The sequence below is a fragment of the Penicillium rubens genome (assembly GCF_028828025.1).
Source record: "Penicillium rubens strain IBT 27055 chromosome Unknown utg000004l_segment0_segment0, whole genome shotgun sequence".
NCBI lineage: Eukaryota > Fungi > Ascomycota > Eurotiomycetes > Eurotiales > Aspergillaceae > Penicillium > Penicillium rubens.
This window is the reverse complement of record NW_026890602.1, coordinates 2,344,733-2,364,190: the sequence shown is the minus strand read 5'-3', so window position 1 is coordinate 2,364,190 and position 19,458 is coordinate 2,344,733. Positions and strand designations below refer to the sequence as shown.

Here is a 19,458-nt window from a genome sequence, read left to right as displayed (position 1 = left end):
CTCGGAGTTGTCGCTCCAGCCCCTATACTATTATGTTTATTTGCTGACTGGCTTCTGCATATCAATATCAAATATCAAATATCAAAATCTAGGCAATGCTAGCTGTTTCGTTACTCGTGATCATCTCAATGCAAATCGCCACTATGGCAGCTTATAGAGCCGGACTCTCCCAGTACTCGCGCTTGATCCTCATGATAGCAGAGTGCTTATGCGGGAAGCTGACCTCGCCTTCTTTGTAGAATCCCGCTTCTTGGAGGTAATTAATGAGTCTGCGAGAAGTTAGCACGGTCATCTTCCTTTGCCCCATTCTATCACTTCGACAGCAGAACTCACTTGATGTTATCAACCCGCGGCTCCAACAACACAGATTCAGTCCGCATATCCGACACAAAGCAGTGGTGCACCAACGCACTCAACCAAACCTTAACCCGGTGCGCGCCCCGGAATTCCTGCTCCCCAACGAGCAGATGAATGCCCCGATCGTAATTACCAACATGGTCCACAAGTCGTCCCAGCCGATCTTCCTTGACCCAGTAGATCTCGAAGTATCCAAACGGCTTCCCGTCCCAGCACCCGATAACAGGGAAACTGTGTCGACTAGTCAGGGTTTGCAGCAGGAACTTCTCCTGCACAGACTTCGGTCCACCTTCAGCCCACATCGCCTCCACCCGAGGGACATTCATCCACCGATGCAGCGTGTCCAGATCAGAGGAGATATCCCCAGTGAGATGCTGCGCGACGCTCGTCACAGTCGTGCTAACAGGCGTCCCCGGCCGACTATCTGTACCCTGCGCCGTCATCGGCACGAACGCCACCCGGAAAGAGAGATACTGGCTCAGGCTGGGGATGTAGCGCACGTAGAAGACCTCGCCCTGGTGCGGCGGTTTCGGCCGCACGGGGTGTCGCACCCCGTCCGTGGAGGTGAACTGCAGTGGCGGGGGCGGGTAGTACGTTGGTAGATGGCTGCCGGACGTGAACGGTCCTACCGAGGTGAAGGGGCCCATATTCGCCGTGTGGAAGGTTGCTTCCATGGGCGCTAGCGTCTGCGGCGTGGCGATGGGTGATCCGTCCGGCGCGGGCGACGCATTCCGCGACCGTAAGGGAGGTGTTGAGGGGCGACCTCGGCTGGGCGCGAGTGTGAAGAGGAATAGACGTGGGTCGAGCTGCCAGAAGCTGCGTCGGCTGACGAACATCGTTGACCAGCTGCTTGAGTCGCGGGTTTCGATGGGCTGGAGACCGACGGAGGAGTCTTCGGTCGCTATCAGGCCCATCCGCTCCAGCTTCTGGAGGAGGTTTCGGCCTTTGAAGATCCCTTCGCGCTTGATGTTTACCCGCCATACGCCTTTGGGTCGTCCGTCGGGCGGGGTCATGCTTGATGCGGCGGTCTCTAGGTGCAGGTCGGGTTCTGGCTCGTGGAAGTACCACCATAGAGTTGCCCAGAGCATCATGGCGATCTGGCGCGTGGGTGAGGTCGGGGGCTTGTACTCGCTGGTCGGTGGGCTGACTATATACGAGATGTAGAGGGAGTCGCGGGTCAAGGTGGGGGTTGTGAACCGGGTAAAATTATCGTCATCGTCGCGGGGTTGCTCTGAATCTGGTTCATCCTTCTGGTCTGTCTTGCGAGGCTTCTGGGTGTTGATTATGATTGTCCATCCTGGAGGGAAGGTGGAATTGTGCTGTGCGTTGAAATCGGCGGATTTGAATGTGACCCCACCAAAAACGGGCGACACGTTAAAAGTGAGGCCATTGGGCAAGTAGCAAGTGGTATTTCGCATGGCGAGGATATCTTTTGGGGGTATTTTGGAGAGTCACAAGACCTTTTTATAGGAAAGACTTTGATCTCTGCTTTGGCCCCTCACTGCGCGGGGTGGAGGACGATTATGCGCCAACAACAGCAGGCGAGGCAGCTAAAGCAAAGACCCAAACCCAATACCAATAGCTGGATTGGTAATGCGATGCTGGAGATTGCTCAGAGAGAAAAAAATGAGGGAAGATTGTCCGAGAGGGAGGTTACATACACTATGACGCAGACCATCAGCCCACTTACCACCCTTATGTAGATATTTACGAGCTTTTGACTTGATCTCCAAGCTTGATTTATATGGAAGATATTGTTTCTTTTTATTATTTGCAGCTCTAGAATGCTATTTTGATACTCAAGATCATGGGCATAGCTATATTATTTCATGTATTTGGAAGTTCAGGTCAGGGTTCTCTGGATTTAAAGATATTGTGGCTCCCTGGAGATCTGTTGATCTCCGAAATTTCCTTGGAACGAGGGAACATTGAAGTCTTAAGGTCAGCCAATAGGAAGGAAAGTAAAATAAGCAAAAAGGTATCGAATGAGAAGTCGTCAAAGCCCTGAAACGCCCTTAAACGCCCCTAAAAAGGTCCTAAAAGTCTTAAAAGTCCTCCACTGTGGTCCCCAACTTCCGCTCCCGTGCCAAGCGCACCAAATCTCCGCCCGTCACAAGATCCATCAGTCCAAGTCCAACCGATTTGTAGATGACATTCCCCCGTTGTGCCCATTCACGCAGGCTCTTTTCCTCATCCACAGTCGCCGCCTCACGGGTGGCATCACGCACCATCAGTAGTTCGCCCAACTCGACAACCTGTTTTGGCTTAATTCCGGCTTGAATGATCTCACCCGCCTCCTTAAGGGCCGCGTCTAGACTATCCACTAGAATCACACCACTACGGTGGACCTTCTTGTGCCAATGGCTATGCACAGCCTGTAAATTGACTTCATCTCGGAGGATATCCGGGTGGATCTCGGCCATGTGTGCCTTATATGACCCAATCGCACAAATCAACCGCCCCTTCTGGCGGCCTTCGCCCGAGGTGAGGTACTCCGCAGGGAAAAGGGGTTCTGGAGAGGGAGTACAACAGAAGATTGCATCGGCCTTGCGTACATGTTCCTTCAGAATGCGACCGTACTCGCCGAAATCGGTGCTAACGGCAGAAAACTTTACGTCCCCGCGCCATTCGGTATTTTCGGGCTGATAGATTTCTTGCAGAAGCTTGGCGGCGCGATCGAAAGACCGGTTCACAATATATACCCGGCGGATGTCCTCACCGCGGAGAACCAACGCCAAGCGGATGTGCCAGTAAGCCTGGGTACCTGCACCGAATACGAGAAGAGTGCGCACCTTCTTGCGCCTGTTGAACATCATCAGTGAAGCCAAGGCCGTGCGGAATGCCGTCAGCTCATGGGCGTTTATCAGGGCGAATGGCAGACTTTCGCCATCTAGGAGTGTCACACTGCCGCGCGGCGATGTGTCACGAGTTCCTGCACCCGGCCAAGCGCCAAGAGTTCTAGAAATGTTCGAGGTGACATTCTGCTGATTGACACAGCCAGTGAGCAGGGTGGAACTATCCGTGCTTGATCCTGCTGCACTGCTGTTCGTGGTGGTAACGGGGGTAATCGAGTTACTGTCTTCTTTGTCTTCTTGGGAGCCCGCAGACAAATCGCTCAGGTCGGAGGATATGGAAGCCACTGAGTTTCGGAAAGAGCCTCGTCTACGCGATGAAATCTGTTCCTTCTCCTGCATATCCACCGTGTCCCGTTCAACAGCACAGCCGGCAGCGCCCCCGTCCTGCAGGGAAATCATTTTGATGCCAATTGTCTGGCCCGTGCTGGCGGGCATAAAGAGGGTGGTACAGCCATTCTGACGAGTGATGGCAGTTCGCTGGGGTTGGTAAGCTGCCGAGCAACCCTTCTCCCGGGATCCACTGGAGTATTCTCGTAGGGCGTCGGCGAGATTGCGTTGTAGATTAAGAATCTCCTCGCGGGAGAGCGCATGTAGCAGCTCGCGGAGCTGGGATCGGGAGAGGATGGTGAGAGGCATGTAGGAGGTTCGTATTGGGAACCTAAAAAGGATAGGTGTAAACAAGTAGAGGAAAGGGAAGAGAAAGTCTGAAATCTGCGAAGTTCCAGTTAGCCAAAGACAGCCCAAGGCCAAACCACGCCTTTGCCAAGATAAGAGTGAAACAACCTACCTATTATTGTACGCCCGATCCTAATGGAGTAAAACGCAGACCGAAATAGATTCGGGGGAAGAGCCAAGTCGCTTTCTCCGAGGATGACGACAGCTGCTTCTGAGGTGGGGGGAAAGAGCGGGGCGATCTGCAAATAAAACAAGTGCTGGATTTGATGAACAATTCAAGTCATAGAAGAGGATTTAGATCTTGACTGGTATAGGAGATCTAATAAAAAGAGGAGAGAGAATGTGAAGATCAAAGACGATACATAGGACTGCTGCATTCGATGCGAAGCCAAGCCCAATGCGGAAATCTGTTATACGGAATTGGGTGCCTGAGGCAAGAATCAGATACACATGCATCTGCATCTGCATCTTGTTTAAGTGTTCGTATTCGTTCGGAGTGGGATACACTGGTTTTATTCATATAGTAAGCATGCAAAGGGAACCAGAGAGACTCGCTTATAGCTACTTCACCAGATCTAGATGATATTCGGCATTAGTGTATATTGTCAACTGTAGACATAGAGAAAGAAGAATAAAGAATCATTCAAGGGTAATTGGCACATCATTCAAATAACTCAGGAAAAGACAAGTCTTCAAACATCATACCCCTAGAATATTATAAAATATTATAAAATCTCAAAAGAAAGGTCGGTAGCGGCTGCCGCCAATGTCGGACACCTCACCCGACATGCTTGAGTCAAAAGAGATAGCCAACCCCCCAAGCCCGAGCACAATCGAACTTCCATCTCTGTCGGCATCTAGAATATCAGAATACCATTACATACCATTATGGCGTCAGGACAAACCCTCGGATTCATTGGATGCGGTATGTAAACATAAAACCACATATATACTAAACCACAACTAACAAACCCAAGGTAACATGGGAGGTGCCGTACTAAACGGCCTCCTGAACAGCGCATTCTCAAAAAGCACCTCGACCACACCAAATCCAATCACCCGCTTCATTGCATGCACAAAAACAGCCAGCTCAGCATCCCGTCTACAAACAACAATCGCACCCGAACACCAACAACTAATCAAAATCGTCTCCGACCAAACCGTCCAAACAATGCAAGAAGCCGACATAATAATCCTGGCCTGCAAACCCTTCATGGCGGAAGCCGTGCTCAGCGAAGAAGGCGTCCGTGACGCCCTCGCCGGAAAACTCGTCATCAGCATGCTCGCAGGCCAATCATGCGAAACCCTCACCAATCTCATAAACCCAGATGCCAGCGCAGATCCCCCGCATCTCATGAAAGCTATTCCGAACATGGGTGCGCAGTTTGGCGAATCGATGACGATCATCGAGACTCCTGCGCCGACGATCCCGATCTCCATGGTTGAGATCACGGAGTGGATTTTCAAGCACGTCGGTGCGGTTAAGTACCTAGGAGCTGAGCATATTGGGCTGGCGACCGTACTTGTTGGGGCGACGATGGCGACGTTGACGCTGCCGATTGAGGGGTTGCTGGATGGGTGTGTTGCGGAGGGGTTTAAGCGGGGGGATGCGATGGAGTTGGTTTTGCAGGGGATTAGGGGGTTGTCGGCTGTTTTGGAGTCTGGGAAGCACCCAGCCGCTGTTAGGGAGAGTATTTCTTCGCCGAGGGGGTGTACGATCCAGACGCTTTTGAGCCTTGAGAAGGCGGGGACGAGGTCGGATTTTGCGGAGGCAATTGTTAGGGGAAATACGCACTTGAAGGAGAAAATGTAGATGAGGTCCAGATAGATACATAGGTATAGGGTTATGCGGGAGATATGAGATTCAGAAAACATGACTATATAGTCAGTGTATGTACACAGGCCTGTAACGACCTGTGAAATTGTACTGAAAATGATTCCTTTCAAAAATGGCCTTTCCACTTGTGACTTCATGTTACAAGCCTCTACTCGCCTGTACGGTCTCAGTATCTGCAATGACACAGTCTTTCCACTGCTTGTCCACACATGGATACATGCGGTGAACTATGAGCGCCTCTAACGTTGAACTATTTGCATGTTCGACAGGAGTTGCCTCATGCTCTGAAACGCCAAAGATTGCCGGTGAATTTCAGGAAAACGCCACATTGGCACCGTCCAGCAGAAGAAGACGCAAACCCAGACATACCCAAGAAAACGGCCAAGCCAGCTTTCCTCAAGAGTCTGCAGATCATGCTCTCGACCAGCTCTCCTTGCTAACTGGCGAAGCATCTTGACGACAAGGGACTCGCCCATGCAACCGATAAAATTGAGTAGGAACCAGTAAATATTCAAATGCCAATCCGGGCTCCTACGTTGCCAGTCTATCAAAGCGTGGGCGGCGCCCGAGAGCCCAAATGCAACCAAGGCAATGATCGACTTATGGGCGAACGACCGAGGCGAGCACCCGATGATCCGAAGGCTGATGGATTCCCCAATGCTTCTGTAAGGCTTCATGGGTAGCGTGTGCCAGAACCGTGACCAGAAATTTCGCAGCCCGACTGCCTGGGAGAGGTGTCCAAAAAGTGGTGGCCAGTCCTCTGGATCATCCAGGCCGATCATGACAAAAAGTGCGCCCATCAAGGCATTCGTCCCGTCGAGGTATACAAATGTCGTCCAGAAAGATGAGAAGGTGACGAATGTCACATTCAAGCACTCTCGCGCCGTGAACCCATTCAAGGGTCGCCAGAGAGATTGTTGATATGGAGCAACATCATCGGGTAGGATGTCAATGACAACCTCGTCATATAGTGCAGGGGCAATTTTTGCTTGGATGGTGTAGTACGTGAGCAGCTTGGAGAGCTGTAAGACAAGGAATACCCCGCGAGACTGCTTCGGTCGTTCCTGTGCGGCCTGGTTTGAATGCACACGTATCAAACGTGGATTCAGCCAAATTCGGCGGAAGTAACCGAAGTCGAAGCCGAAGCAGGTGTTCGATCCAGGTGTCGGCGAACCTGGTACAGAGGGGCAAGGTGGTGGTATCCCCTCAAGGTGTAAGGTCGATATGGTATGCAGGATATATCCTGTTAATGCTTGAGCCCAGACAAGCGAGACACCAGGGGCAAATGGCACATGGAGTGCCGCAGACAAGGAGAGGAAAGCAGGGATTAGAATCAGCGGCAGTAGTGCTAGGCGTTGTCCCTGTTTCGGTGCATGCAAAGAGATGGCGAATGCAAGCCCCGACAGACCAAGATAGAGCACTGGTCGTAAGGCTTGGATAGCTTGTTCCAATGCCATGGCTTCTTTCGCCGCACTACCTACCTACTGTTCTTCAAATCAGTCCTTTGAGGGTAAAATTGTGCAGAATCGGTGCGGCGCATCTGATATAGGTTGGGCAGTCTTCTCCTGTCCCTGTCGAAATCACCAGGCATGTTATTTTAAACATGGGGGCCATTCGGCAGGAAGGTGTAGGTATGGGGCTGTGGAGCAGCTGGCCCCCAAACGTGAACGGCAGTGTACACGACGGCCCCCAAAAAGCAGACTCCATCTACGTGCAGAAACAGCTCCACACGAGTAAGTACCTTTGCCCAAATACGATACATTGTGTGGAGCCAGTTGGATGTTCAAATTGTTGAGCAAGAGGGTCTCAAAACCCCATGGAACATAGACTGTCGCCCTTTGTAGTAGAAACACAGCTTATATATTACCCCTTACCACAATTACCAGCTAACGGAGCGGCTAATGTCTTACATAGAAGATACATTATGTGTGGCTTAATCATATATAGTATACGTTATTGGATTTAGGGCTTAGGGAGGGTCATATCCCAGTTTGACATACATCCATGGATTTCGCCCAGGCACGCGTTATGGAAATGTGACGAACCGGGAAGCCATGCTCTAACAAACTTTTGGTCTACTAAGCGAAAATGGGTTACTTGGACCAATATAGAGATAACAGTATAGAGAAGACTTCACAAGCCAGTATAAATTCTGATCTAGACAAGATTCGGCAGATCCAAAGCTAAACAAACGAATAATACCAGCATCCCTTGTATAACTAGTTCACAATGCTCACCAACCGGGAGACCGTACCCGTTTGATCTAGGCGTGAGCATTCAGAGCGTCTTCCATCTGCTTGACATCGTCGTCGGTCAAGCCAGTGAAACGGACCGCGTTGTTGCTGAGCGGAACCGGGTTGCCCTGATCGAACTTGCCAGTAAGGACAGTGGCAAGGGTCATGCAAGCCGGGGGCATACCGCTGACAACCACGGCTGGATATATCTGTTAGCTAAAACAGGTTCTTCTAGCATTGCAATAGCGAGACTACTTACTGCCAGGTGCCTCGCCATTGAAGTCGATGGTCGAGGTAGTGAGTTGCTGGTGGCATTGCTCCCAGTCGTACTTGGTGCCGTAAGATTGTCTCTTAACACGGCTGATAGGTGCTGCCTCGATCTCATTCACATCTCGCTTAGAGTTGGCGACAGCAGCGGAGACACCTCCGGTGACACCACCGGCGGCGCCAATGACACCGCCGATGGTTCCAAGGGCAACGTCGAGGGAAATCGTGACCAAGATAGCGGAGCCGCTTTGGACAGAGGCAGCAATGGCGACAGCGCCGAGGAGAGTCTTGAAAGAAACCATATTGAAGGTAGAAAGGGAGTTTTGGAAGATTTTGGAAGTAATTGAGGAGCTTTGAGCGAATAAGGAAGATAGTGCTTTGGATCAATTGTCGGCTGGGAGGACAGGCTGCTTTATACCTCGTCTCTGGTCCGTGACCTCTTTAGTCCTTGATGTCTCTGGTCCGCGGGTTTGACTACCTTTTCCCTCATGGAGTAAATTGGAATGAATATCCCTTGAGGGGGCTATGTTTTCATTGCCTTGTACTGCTATCTAATTTCTTCGCCTCTATAGTGACCTTCCGGCTCCAGTGTCGACTCCACTCCGGCCTTCCAGATTCCACCTGTGTTAGGGGCCAGAACTGTCTTACAGACTTGTAACATATCGTGCTATATGGTGTGGTGCATTGGGTCATATGGAAGAGAGATTTGTCCCCGTGGCACTCGCCGTTCACCATTAATCCTCGGCTTCTTCGCGCCTTTTTCTGTTTTTATCTTATATACAACTTGATCAATAGGGATCTCTAGTCCAGATTCAGCTGGACTCCTATGCAGGCACTATAACGATAGCACTAGACTCCCTACTCTGTTAGTACAAGAGATATCCGTATACAACATAAGCACTAAGAGCATATTGGCCCCATACTTCGCGTGGGTCAAATTGAGGCATTAATCATATTTGTCACTTCCTCGCTGAGTGAGATGAGATCATGCGAAATCTTCCTAACTCATCATGAAAAAACTCACAATCCTTTACCGGTTGGTTTTGCCGATGGCTCCAATATGCCCTGGCGCTATATGTCCATACGTGGAGTTGATTCACCTGGCAATCAAACCAAAGGGAGGCCATAGTTCAAAGCAGGAAATCAATGCTTCCGTGGGAAATGAGCTAGACAGTTATCAACTTGATTAATCCTAGACTTCCTATTCTAATACCTAGTGTAAAAGATATTATGCCATACTAAGTCTTAATACTACATATCCCCTTATACTCCGTCGAATATCAGACCGATTACTATTGGCTCCCATGTCTTCTTCACGTCTAGCCCCCACTGAAAGCTTGGTCCACTTTAAGCATCGGCCGTGGCGCCAATCGCACTAGTCGACGCCCAAAGCCTTGCATAAGGGGGTTATCCCGTCCCCTTTCATATAATTCAATATCCCCACCCCTTTAGCTGTTACGATATTTACGACACCCACAATCCTTCCTTAGTTAGTCCAATTTCTGACCCCCAACCATCCAGCCCTAACGTGGGAAACTTCCACGAGCCTATTTACGCATTCCTTCAACCGGGCAACAAGCTTCCTTCCGCGTATATGCAGGCTGAACAGACCCACCACTGCGCATTTACCATTTCGGGGGTGTGGAGCGCGTAGTTTCTTGCTCGCAGGACATAGAGAAACTTCACCTGATTCTCTGTATATTCTTTTCCTACCATCTATCCGCCCCCAACCTTTGTCCTATTCTCATAACTCCAAACACCCACCCGGTCCTCCTGCTCTTGGCACCTGATTCAGCCACAATGGACGCAGAGCTCCAAGCCCCACCTTCACCAGTCTGCCTAATCGAAGGCCATACGACCGAGCAGGAATCCGTCGTATGGGTAAGGGTCCATGACCGCCATCTCCAAGATATCACGATCGCAGGCGATAACGGCGAGAAACTCTTCTCCGTCGAAGGCCCGGGGGGCTATAGCTCGATGACGCTGAGACGACCGTTGAAGGATGCCTCGGGCCGGCCAGTCTTCGACCTACGACGTAAGATCGGGTGGCTTGTAGAAGACGCTAGTGGCAACAAGATCGCCGAGCTTTGCCATAATAAATTCTTCACGTCGCAACATACGGCTATTAATGCGAAGATCTTGAGTTCTGGTGCGGTGTTCGAGATGCGACCGCGCGATGCGATGGGGTTAACGAATTATGTTAATGTTGGTAATGCTACGATTGCGGAGATCTCGGTTCATTCGAACAATATCAAGAAGCGGTTTGTGCGGGATCGGGATGTCTCGGTTTTGAGGGTTCGCGTGGCTAAAGGGGTAGACCTCAGCTTGGTATGTTGAATGTTGGTGGTAGATATGTGAGAGGCATGGCTAATAGTTGATGGCAACAGGTCGTCTTGATGGCAATGGTTCGAGCGGAGATGGCGCATGTTTGGCAGAAATAGGCCGGATTTTGTTAGGCCATGTTTTAGAGAACCTTGGAAATATAAAGAAAGGCTTGTCAGCTGTGGATGGCATCACTGGTAACTACATTACGGGGATCATATAGGTTCAAATAACTGAGAACGAGGTTGACAATTCGTGGAGGGTCTTGCCAACTGCATCCATCTCTCAGTGATAGATTACCTTACAAGCTCTCTAATTAACTATTCACTCATACACGCTTCCATCCAGCGGAAACTCCACTTGTCCACTGGAGAGTGCACAATGCCCTACCCCATCACATTCGGGCATTTCAACGCCCCATTTCAACGGAAGTGTAGCATCAATTCCAGCTGTCTCCTCCATCGTATCCAGACCCGACAAGGAAGGATGACAAGCAGCAGCAATAGCCAAACTACAACTCCCCGCCACTGGCATACCGGATTTCAATCGTTTAAATGACATCAAGACAAGACAAACCAACATGGCGACCCCGACAGAAAGCGTACTCAGAATCACAGCCGGCGAATACCCACACGTGGTGGTATCGTCCGCAGGCTCCCGAGTCAGCCCGATCCCGTACGACTTAATGCTCACCAAATAGAAACTCTGGGATATGAGCCAGTGCAAAATGCCCGAAAGGGTCAGGAGAGGAAGCGAGTATCGGTAGGGAAGGGACAGGAAGAATGAACTCCGCTGAGAGCCCCGGGGAAGCGTGGAAACCCGAAGACCCTTCCGTTTGAGGGCGTGGTAGCTCCATTCATTGGCGAGCGCCATGATGGTGAAGATACCATTGGATGAAAAGTACAATATCGAGAACACGACCTGGGGGGTATTGGCTATGATGGTGTTTGCCACCAGGGAGGAAGGTAAGCCGACTATCAAGTTTGAGACTCTCGGCTCTCCGAGACCAGCGGCCCAAATCCCTCCCGCGGTCACGCCTATGATGAGGAATGAAACGCAGACAAGGATGGCAACAGAATATCTAAAGTGGTGGGTTAGGTCGATGAAAAGGGGGTTATGGTGGATTCACGTACGATAAGAGACAAATCGTCCATCGTTGACCAGACACAGGCGATCCCCATCGTCTTGGCTTTGCATCGAATCTCAGGCTCTTATTGACCGGCTTGATTACCACGTCGCGCGAGAGTAGACATTGTCCTCTTGTGGTATCATCGGGTATCTCGACGAAGGAGGAAATGGCATCCCCCGTGGTCAAAATGGGAGTCTCGGCCATGGTGATGGTAATCCAACAGAGGATGACAATTTTCATGATGTTTGAAATAATCACTACAATAATCAACGGAAGGCTGTACTCTACAGTACATCTTTCCGGGACGCTTTCGCTCAGGCAATACTTGACTTTGAGATCTGCCGAGTGGAGTGAAAAGTTCTTACCCGAAAAGCTTGAAAGCCCTGCCGGTACCGCCCAGTTGTCTGGATCTGCGAGTAGCTCCGGTACAAGGCTTGTGCAGTGTCGGTGCAATGAAGCGGAGCCGTATCCAGCGCAGATCCAGCGGTAGGGGTCGGTTTCAGGTGGTCCATAGTCCGTGAAGTTGCCGAAGTCTTGGGTAGTTGAATTATAATCATCCGTGACAAGGAGCAAGTTGGCATAATTCGTCTGAAACCCATTTGCGTATTTGGAGATACACTCGCTATTGTTGAAGTACTCGAGCGTCCCGTTCGTGTCCTTCTCCAGCAGTCTCGAAAAGGTCGTATCAGGCGAGTTTTGACCAGGGAGTTTCACATCATTTATATTGATCCTAGAAAAGGGTTTATTCCCTACAAGCACTTGGTACTTGTAGACTGACAGGGTTTGGAATATGGTAGAGTTATACCTGGGGAGAAAGATGAGACATTGCATCCACTGCGAATCTCGCGAATAACGTCAGAGACTTACATGAGATGCAAAGGGAGCGATGAAAAAGCCAGACAGATCCAAAGAAAAAGCTTTATACGGGGAATGTGCCCGAGATTCCACGTGCTTTGCACGCCAATATCCAGCCACTTCCCTCTAGAGTGGGCACGATCAATATCCCCCCTGGTCGGAGCACAGAGACATTGCTGTACTTCGTAGATTCTATTAGTCCCTATCCTTTCTGAATATCAATGATTCAGTGACTGACCATGCCGTAGTTACTAGCACCTAACAGAATAGTTCCTAGAATATTAATCACGAAGTGAAACCCCGTGCTGATCCGTTTTGATTTCTCGCAGTTCCCAGTGAAGAGGACAGCTTGATCACCCTGCAGCCCATGATTCGTGACTGCCCAGAGTACAAAGCCAACATTGAACACCAGCACCACGAAGGTAGAGAAGGACCCTAGATAAAGCGCCTTTTTCCAATCTTCAGTCTTTTTGTTTCCGACCAATCGACACTTCGACCTTGACAATGACTGTGACCAAGTGGTTAGCTTGTCCGCCATGGGCAGTTCGTCCGGCTGCGACAATGGGTGTAGTTCCATGGTCCAGATTTCTGCATTGAAGTCAGATGGTTGCAGAAGAACAGCGAATCTTTTGTTTATAATAACGTACACTGAGGCTGAGCGCAATAATACGATGCTCAGCCCCGGGAGTGGTTGTCGATCTTCTACTACTTATGCAGGTATTCCCCCAATAATATTCGCAAAGATACCGCATACTTTGGGGGCCACAAGATGTAACTAGTCAAAAGCGCACCCTTGAGGGAACATTTCGATGCTATTTGTCTAGATCATAACATAAATCTCGAGTTGGTACTAGCGCGCGGGATGATCAAGGCATAGACCAATTTGGAGCGCCCTGGGGCAGTAGTGAGTAGGAATGTACAAGAGTTTCATTCAGGATAGGGCTCTACATGATGACGGACGATTGTTCAAGAAATAAATGAGGTCCATACCTGTACAAGGCGCTTTAAACATAAGCCAAATAGACCGGGTGATTCCATAATAAATCTCATTCCCCTACCATATTATCATCCCCAGATATCGTCATCATCCTTAACCAGATCGTCTTCGTTCAATACTTGCAATCCATTCCCACGTTCCTCTCGCTTCCGCTGTCGCTTTGTCACTGTGCGCCCGGGTGTAAAAGGCGTCACAGGAGTAAATGGCATGTACGGACTATACGGCGTAGCCATACCCGTGACAGGAGCCGCACGGTTCTTCACTGGCCGTTCCAGGATAGTGGTCTTGGTAGCCGGGGCACTTTGCGGTGGGTACGCCTCACGGAAAGGTAGGTTAGACGGGATTGAGGACGAAGGCGAGGGAGTAGACAGGGCTAAAGGCGCCGGTGGACGGGCACGCCCAGGAGCCGGTTTGGTCGGCTCGCTCGCCTGCTGTCGCGGCGCAACTGGAGGAGGGCCGGGGTTATAAATCCGCGGGGAAAGAGGCGGGTTTTCGGGCACATAGGGTTGAGGTGTGGCCACTGCTGGCGAGGCCAGTGGGGAGGAGATGGGCATTTTGCGGATAGCCAGACGCGGTGAGCGCACTTTGCTTGGTTCTGGATTGGCGCGGGAGCCTGAGTTGAAGAGCTTGGATAAGCGGGAGCTGTTGAATCCCTTGGGGGATTTCAATGGAGCTAAGGGCGCCAGTGAGTTCTCTGAGGCGTGGGAGCCACGGTCTGTGAATGGGTTTGTGAGTTGGCTGTCGGGTGATTGTGCATGGAGGTCTCTTTCGCGGGCAGACAGGTCAACTCCGGAAGCTTTTTGGGCATCGTGTTCCATGACCGCTGCATAGAGCATTTCCATATCATGCTGGGCCCGTTGTCGGTCGTTTGCGACGATGGACTCGTCGATGGTCACCATGCTGCCGTTCGTGGATGGTTGGGAGGGTCTGGCGCTCCTATTCAGTGATCCCCAGGATCTAAACCCGCTTGACTTGGGACTGGGGAGGTTGTGTGACATAGGAGAGACTGGGCTGGGATCCATGCTGACGGGAGGTCTGGCAGGCTTCAGAATTTCCATATGCAGTGTATAGTTGGAGGACTGAACTGTCCGACGCAAGCGTCGTCCGATGAAGATAAGTAGAGCTAGTAGGATAGCGACAAATATCACATAGGCGCCCACTATGCTCCCAATTTGGATTGCTAACAGTGGCTTGTCCACTGTTGGGGGCGCGGCTGGTTTAGATGCACGTTGAACCTTCTGGGCCTGAACCGGGGCACTATGTACAATCAAGAGAGTAAAAAGGACAGGCAAGACGAAGGCCGCCGAGGGAATCATATCTGGATTATATGACAGGTGAAGAGGAAAAGCAATGATTTTAAAAGTAGGTGTAGTCACTGATCGACATTCCGAAACGTCGAATCTCACACGAGGATTTGGTGATACATGTTCCAAAGGTGATGGGGGGCGGCAGGGGGGAGGGGGTACGTATAAGAAGCAAGCATATTCGATGTGATGAAGCGAAGAGAAAGTCAGTGCAGGGCCAAGGCAGTCTGATGAGCCTGTCGTTGGTCACAAATACGCGCCCTCATGCACGATCGTCACTTGGCGGCGGCCACTCACAGGGGAGAACCCTAACTCCCCGCTAAAGTCCTTTTGATCAATTTTAGCACTCTCAAGATTGAGACTGAGAGGTAACATAGTTTAATTGGTCTAAATAAAGCCACATTATCGGTTGGATATACTAGAATATCCAGTTAGAGCATTCCTTGTCAACCAGCTATCCCATCGTAGTATATGCAAGTGCCGCCATAGTGGAAATACTGACGAGCATATCTAAGGGAAAGCTTTTGGGAACTGAATCTGAAATATGTGTGGTGTCTTAGTCGAAAATAGAATATCTCTCCAAAACAGAGAACAACTTGTTAAAGCCCCAGAATATATTCAAATCACTGATATTAGCAAGTTACATAGTTGTAGTCCAAGGTGACTCATCTCCCTCAGTGCAAAGAGACACACCAAAGTGCCTTCCCTCTTTTGCTCCTTCCAAAACAATGTGAACTAGACTCCAGGCTCATCTGCCCAGGTCAACCGGGCAAGATGTCCAGTGAATCCTCACCATCCATCTTCATCTACTTTATTATACCACAACATTGTTTTATCAAAACATTCTACCACACCTTATTATATCACCACTGCGTCATATACTCTCGCAAAACCTTAGATGGGAAACAAGGTCTCGGCCGTGCACGGCGTGAAGTCTGACCACTTCTACGACCAAGGCAACGCAGTCAACGAGATCTGGTTTGGAGACGTTGAAGTAATCTCGCGTTTACCATTCGGTGACTCCGACCTCGAGCAAGCCGGCTGGCCTCCGGGAGACTTCCCAAAGATCCCCTGGCATCATTTCATCATTCCCATGCACAAGCGAGACGAAGTCAGCAATATGACAGCGTGTGTTCCCTCGTGGCCTAATGATTGTACTTGCCAGGACTGGCTACCAAAACATGGGTACCTAGGCATGTACACGGGCATTCCTTCATCTTCTGCGTATATTATCGGGTATCTCTTTCTTGCCTTCGTTCCCGGCACGTACTGGGGTTTTATCCTCACGGTCCGCCATGCTTTTGCCGACTGGCGGGATCTACGGGAGGAATCACATCTCTACCGGGACCCTGCCGCGACCAGGCGTATAGCTAAGCATCGACTTTTCAGGCGTCTCGGCAAAGCTTTCATTTCCGTTACTCTCTCTATTCTCTGCTTGGTGTTGGGCGTACCTGCTCTTGCTGCTGGCACAAGGCAGATGAGTGCCGCCAGATTCGTTTTGTCAAGTGCACTTGGAGTCGGCTTTGTTGCTGTCGGTGGCGTCGTCGTAATCCCTTTAATCTTGCTGTGGACGACAAGAAAACCGTGTCCTGCGACGACTCTCTCTCTTCGCAGGAAAGCCGAAGATTCCGATCCAGTTTCGTGAGGGGAAAGCTGATGCTGGGAGGTGGTGTTGAGAGAGACCGTCTTTGTTTGTCTTATTTCGAGTTCCATTGCTCGTCAGGTTTTATATCACATTATTGCTGTATAATTATCTCCGATGTGGTGCCACACAGGATGAAACAGAAGGAAGAGTGGAGGAGTTCTCTTTTTTTGTGGTTTGCTGTTTTCAGGACTTGGTGAATAAATCGCGCCACAGCTCTTTCATACCATATCCCTTTGACTGATCTTCTTCGTGAACTCGTACAGACTGGGCCATGCCCAGTGACCCGAACTTGCCGGAAGAGACCGGCGGAACGATAGACGTAGGACGTGCACGCTCTGTCGCTCTGCGTTTAATTTCCTCTGCTAGCTCAGGCGCTACCGCGGCATAGCATGCGTTGAGCTCTCGATCAAGATTGATATATGGTTTGTGGGCAGAGGGAGGAGCTTGGAGATTGTATGAGCGCGTGAGAGTGTTGATTTGTTTCACGGCCAGTTCGTGATAAGAACGCTCAATTGCGAGGTATCCGGGGTCTCGCAATGGTGGGAGATGGGCTAGATCTTCTGTTTCCTCGCTGTCATTCTTAATAGCAGGTGATCCCTGTGATGTCTCTGACTTGGATGTAGCTTCTCCGAATGAAGCCTCCAACTTTGCCCTGTCTGCCAGCCGAGCCTCCGCTGCAGCATACGCTTTTGCCCGCTTCATTTGTGCGTCCAAGGACCCGCCCTTGCTCGCAATCAACATCGCAGCATGTCTCCGCCAGTCCGCTCGAAGACGTTCGCGGAATCGACTGAGTTCCGAACCAAGCTGCTGTTGCTTCTCGATCCACGGCGGCACAATTTCCTGCTGTTGGATGATCTTATTCATGAAATATTCGGTTGTATCAATGAATGCGTTGCTTGCATTGTGATCCGTCTTGGTATTCACACCTTTCCCACGAGGTATCTTTTTAAATTGTCCACGCGCAATCGCATCCTCGATTCGCTCATTTGCCAGTGACGAAAGACCCGAAATCGAGATTGGCATGGAATGCGCCCCAGGTGTCAACTGCTCCCTCATCTCACGGCGCATATCTTCACGCTCCTCTTCCGAAAATCCAGGTGCCCGACTCAGCGTGTAGGTAGAAGTGCGTTCTTTCGCTTCGGCAAGTCGTTCTCCGCGGGACTTTTTGGGCTTCGGGGGGATTCTGAGGTTCACGGGATCGGGGATCTTGTAAGGCATTCGGATTGGTTTGCTAGCGTCATCTAGCATGCGCAGAGTTGTATCCTCGACGCGCTCTGTTCCTGTCCATTTAGGAGCGGCGGCGTTCTCTCGTGTGCCCTGACCTGCGGCAGCCTACGATAAGGGAATGCGGGTTAGTGGTTGTTTGACAGTAGGACAAGATAAGGACCACATACGGGCATTTCGACTATAGAATGAGCAGCAGCATACTCGCTCCTGAATGAAGAAGCAGCAATGCGCTCTGCGAGCTCATTTTTCAGTTCTTCTGAGAACCCTGCTTGCTCGATGTTGCGCTGCGCAGATCGTCCACCTTCTAGCATCGCATCTTCAGTCATCTGAGCCAGACGGCGCGCCATCGGACTATCCTTTTTGTCCTCTTCTGGGTCATCTTTGCCATGGTTATCCTCCGTTTTGGCTGTAGATGAGGGCGATGTTTGTTTCAGGTGGCATGCTGCGGAGAACCGCCTAGCTGCGGGAGCTATCGGAGCTCTAAAAGTGCATGTTGAAGAAACACCACGGAGTTGTGTAGACAAACTGTATCTCGCGGACATGCTCAATAAATTTGCTTTCAATTTAATGAACTTGCGATATCAAAAGGAGTGTACAGGACTTGTCAATAGGTGGCAAGCCCTCGAGGTAGACAAAGATCCGGGGCGTAATAAAGATTAGTCATCCACCTCCGCGGAGTCGAAACTTCGGATTTTGTTCGTCGAAGATCCGTCGCCGGCGCCAGTCTCTCATCGTGAATCCCGCACACGTTCGCTTCAAGGCATTTTGCCTCTTCTCGCTCAATTGATACCCTGTTGCCAGTTTCACGACCCTAATAATTGCCCACCATGGCACCCAAAGGCTCCCTCTCCACCCGGCTCAACCCGATGCGTCTTAATACCATCAACCATCTCCGTGTTCGCCGGCCGAATCAGAACGAGCAGAACCCCTGCGTGGTAGTGATGTCGTCTATGCTTAGTATGTTTGCTCCTCGCTGGCAGTGACCTTGTCGCTATCAACCTCTCGTCCTGGCTTCGCATTCCAGATATCGAATACCTTGAACCTCGAAATCGTGAGTGGGTTACTGACAATATTGCGTTGCAAACAGACTGCTGGGCTTCTGCCGGATACGGCGCGGAAGGCTGCGCTGCTCTCGAGGCTCAATTGCGGAAGTGCATGGATGCACCGGTACGTTATAATCCCCAGCCGTTCTTTTCATATTGTCGACATTTCTAACGAGTTACTCCCACATATAGAAATCCAAGGAGCAGAAGAAGAACACCGTCAACTACCACCTCATGAGAATGTACCCCAAGGTTGTTGGCCCGCGGAAGAAGGACGGTGTTCTCGGTTAAAATGTTTTTTGCACTGGATTGTTATTGTCTATCCGGACTTGGCAGCAGAAGCGAGTTGTCCACCTGGAGTTTTGGGTTCTTTTTGATACAATATTGCGCGAATTCTCTGGCCCTTGTCACCCGCTGATTCGGTCCGCTTATTTTGCATCAGTGGCTATGGGAGTTGGCTTTTCATATGTACAGTATACAACTATGTGGGATGTGGAATCACCTGTCAGAACAATTGATTAACTCTTGTTTCATTACATGCATCTATGGCCCACCTGGCAAGATATCCTTCTCAGTGACTATCTTCATGCTAGTGTCTCGTTCTTTTCGCTTATCCTTTCAGCGGCAATACTGACACTTTTGGTGATCAAATTAATTCTACTCTGAGTTCATACTGCTGTAGCAATAGCTGCGCATGCAAATTCCGCTCCC

At 50.4% G+C, this 19,458-nt stretch overlaps 11 protein-coding genes across 11 annotated transcripts; 4 read left to right on the top strand and 7 right to left on the bottom strand.

Moving 5' to 3' along the window:
• Positions 1–151: 151 nt before the first annotated feature.
• On the bottom strand, positions 152–1,775 carry N7525_010870 (GNAT family N-acetyltransferase; the record flags this gene model as incomplete). Its single annotated transcript, XM_002561147.2, has 2 exons — positions 152–269; positions 334–1,775. The coding sequence occupies 2 exons, from the start codon at positions 1,773–1,775 to the stop codon at positions 152–154; spliced, it is 1,560 nt and encodes a 519-aa protein (XP_002561193.2).
• Positions 1,776–2,402: 627 nt separating this feature from the next.
• Positions 2,403–3,848, bottom strand: N7525_010869 (putative proline utilization protein PrnX-like; the record flags this gene model as incomplete). The annotated part of the gene is made up of 1 exon (XM_061215258.1): positions 2,403–3,848. The coding sequence occupies one exon, from the start codon at positions 3,846–3,848 to the stop codon at positions 2,403–2,405; it is 1,446 nt and encodes a 481-aa protein (XP_061067770.1).
• Positions 3,849–4,775: 927 nt separating this feature from the next.
• N7525_010868 (pyrroline-5-carboxylate reductase) lies at positions 4,776–5,700 on the top strand (the record flags this gene model as incomplete). The annotated part of the gene is made up of 2 exons (XM_002561149.1): positions 4,776–4,812; positions 4,865–5,700. The coding sequence occupies 2 exons, from the start codon at positions 4,776–4,778 to the stop codon at positions 5,698–5,700; spliced, it is 873 nt and encodes a 290-aa protein (XP_002561195.1).
• Positions 5,701–5,963: 263 nt separating this feature from the next.
• N7525_010867 (wax synthase family protein) lies at positions 5,964–7,181 on the bottom strand (the record flags this gene model as incomplete). The annotated part of the gene is made up of 1 exon (XM_061215257.1): positions 5,964–7,181. One exon carries the CDS (start codon positions 7,179–7,181, stop codon positions 5,964–5,966), a length of 1,218 nt encoding a protein of 405 aa, XP_061067769.1.
• Positions 7,182–7,987: 806 nt separating this feature from the next.
• Positions 7,988–8,527, bottom strand: N7525_010866 (uncharacterized protein; the record flags this gene model as incomplete). Its single annotated transcript, XM_002561151.1, has 2 exons — positions 7,988–8,157; positions 8,218–8,527. 2 exons carry the CDS (start codon positions 8,525–8,527, stop codon positions 7,988–7,990), a joined length of 480 nt encoding a protein of 159 aa, XP_002561197.1.
• Positions 8,528–10,025: 1,498 nt separating this feature from the next.
• N7525_010865 (uncharacterized protein) lies at positions 10,026–10,666 on the top strand (the record flags this gene model as incomplete). Its single annotated transcript, XM_061215256.1, has 2 exons — positions 10,026–10,553; positions 10,613–10,666. The coding sequence occupies 2 exons, from the start codon at positions 10,026–10,028 to the stop codon at positions 10,664–10,666; spliced, it is 582 nt and encodes a 193-aa protein (XP_061067768.1).
• Positions 10,667–10,871: 205 nt separating this feature from the next.
• Positions 10,872–13,108, bottom strand: N7525_010864 (uncharacterized protein; the record flags this gene model as incomplete). Its single annotated transcript, XM_002561153.1, has 4 exons — positions 10,872–11,628; positions 11,681–12,481; positions 12,544–12,707; positions 12,770–13,108. The coding sequence occupies 4 exons, from the start codon at positions 13,106–13,108 to the stop codon at positions 10,872–10,874; spliced, it is 2,061 nt and encodes a 686-aa protein (XP_002561199.1).
• Positions 13,109–13,596: 488 nt separating this feature from the next.
• N7525_010863 (uncharacterized protein) lies at positions 13,597–14,844 on the bottom strand (the record flags this gene model as incomplete). Its single annotated transcript, XM_002561154.1, has 1 exon — positions 13,597–14,844. One exon carries the CDS (start codon positions 14,842–14,844, stop codon positions 13,597–13,599), a length of 1,248 nt encoding a protein of 415 aa, XP_002561200.1.
• Positions 14,845–15,730: 886 nt separating this feature from the next.
• Positions 15,731–16,477, top strand: N7525_010862 (uncharacterized protein; the record flags this gene model as incomplete). The annotated part of the gene is made up of 1 exon (XM_002561155.2): positions 15,731–16,477. One exon carries the CDS (start codon positions 15,731–15,733, stop codon positions 16,475–16,477), a length of 747 nt encoding a protein of 248 aa, XP_002561201.2.
• A 183-nt stretch (positions 16,478–16,660) lies between these two features.
• On the bottom strand, positions 16,661–18,246 carry N7525_010861 (DnaJ family domain-containing protein; the record flags this gene model as incomplete). The annotated part of the gene is made up of 2 exons (XM_061215255.1): positions 16,661–17,809; positions 17,872–18,246. 2 exons carry the CDS (start codon positions 18,244–18,246, stop codon positions 16,661–16,663), a joined length of 1,524 nt encoding a protein of 507 aa, XP_061067767.1.
• Positions 18,247–18,531: 285 nt separating this feature from the next.
• On the top strand, positions 18,532–19,038 carry N7525_010860 (mitochondrial 37S ribosomal protein mS37; the record flags this gene model as incomplete). The annotated part of the gene is made up of 3 exons (XM_061215254.1): positions 18,532–18,661; positions 18,792–18,871; positions 18,940–19,038. 3 exons carry the CDS (start codon positions 18,532–18,534, stop codon positions 19,036–19,038), a joined length of 309 nt encoding a protein of 102 aa, XP_061067766.1.
• Between the last annotated feature and the right edge of the window lie 420 nt (positions 19,039–19,458).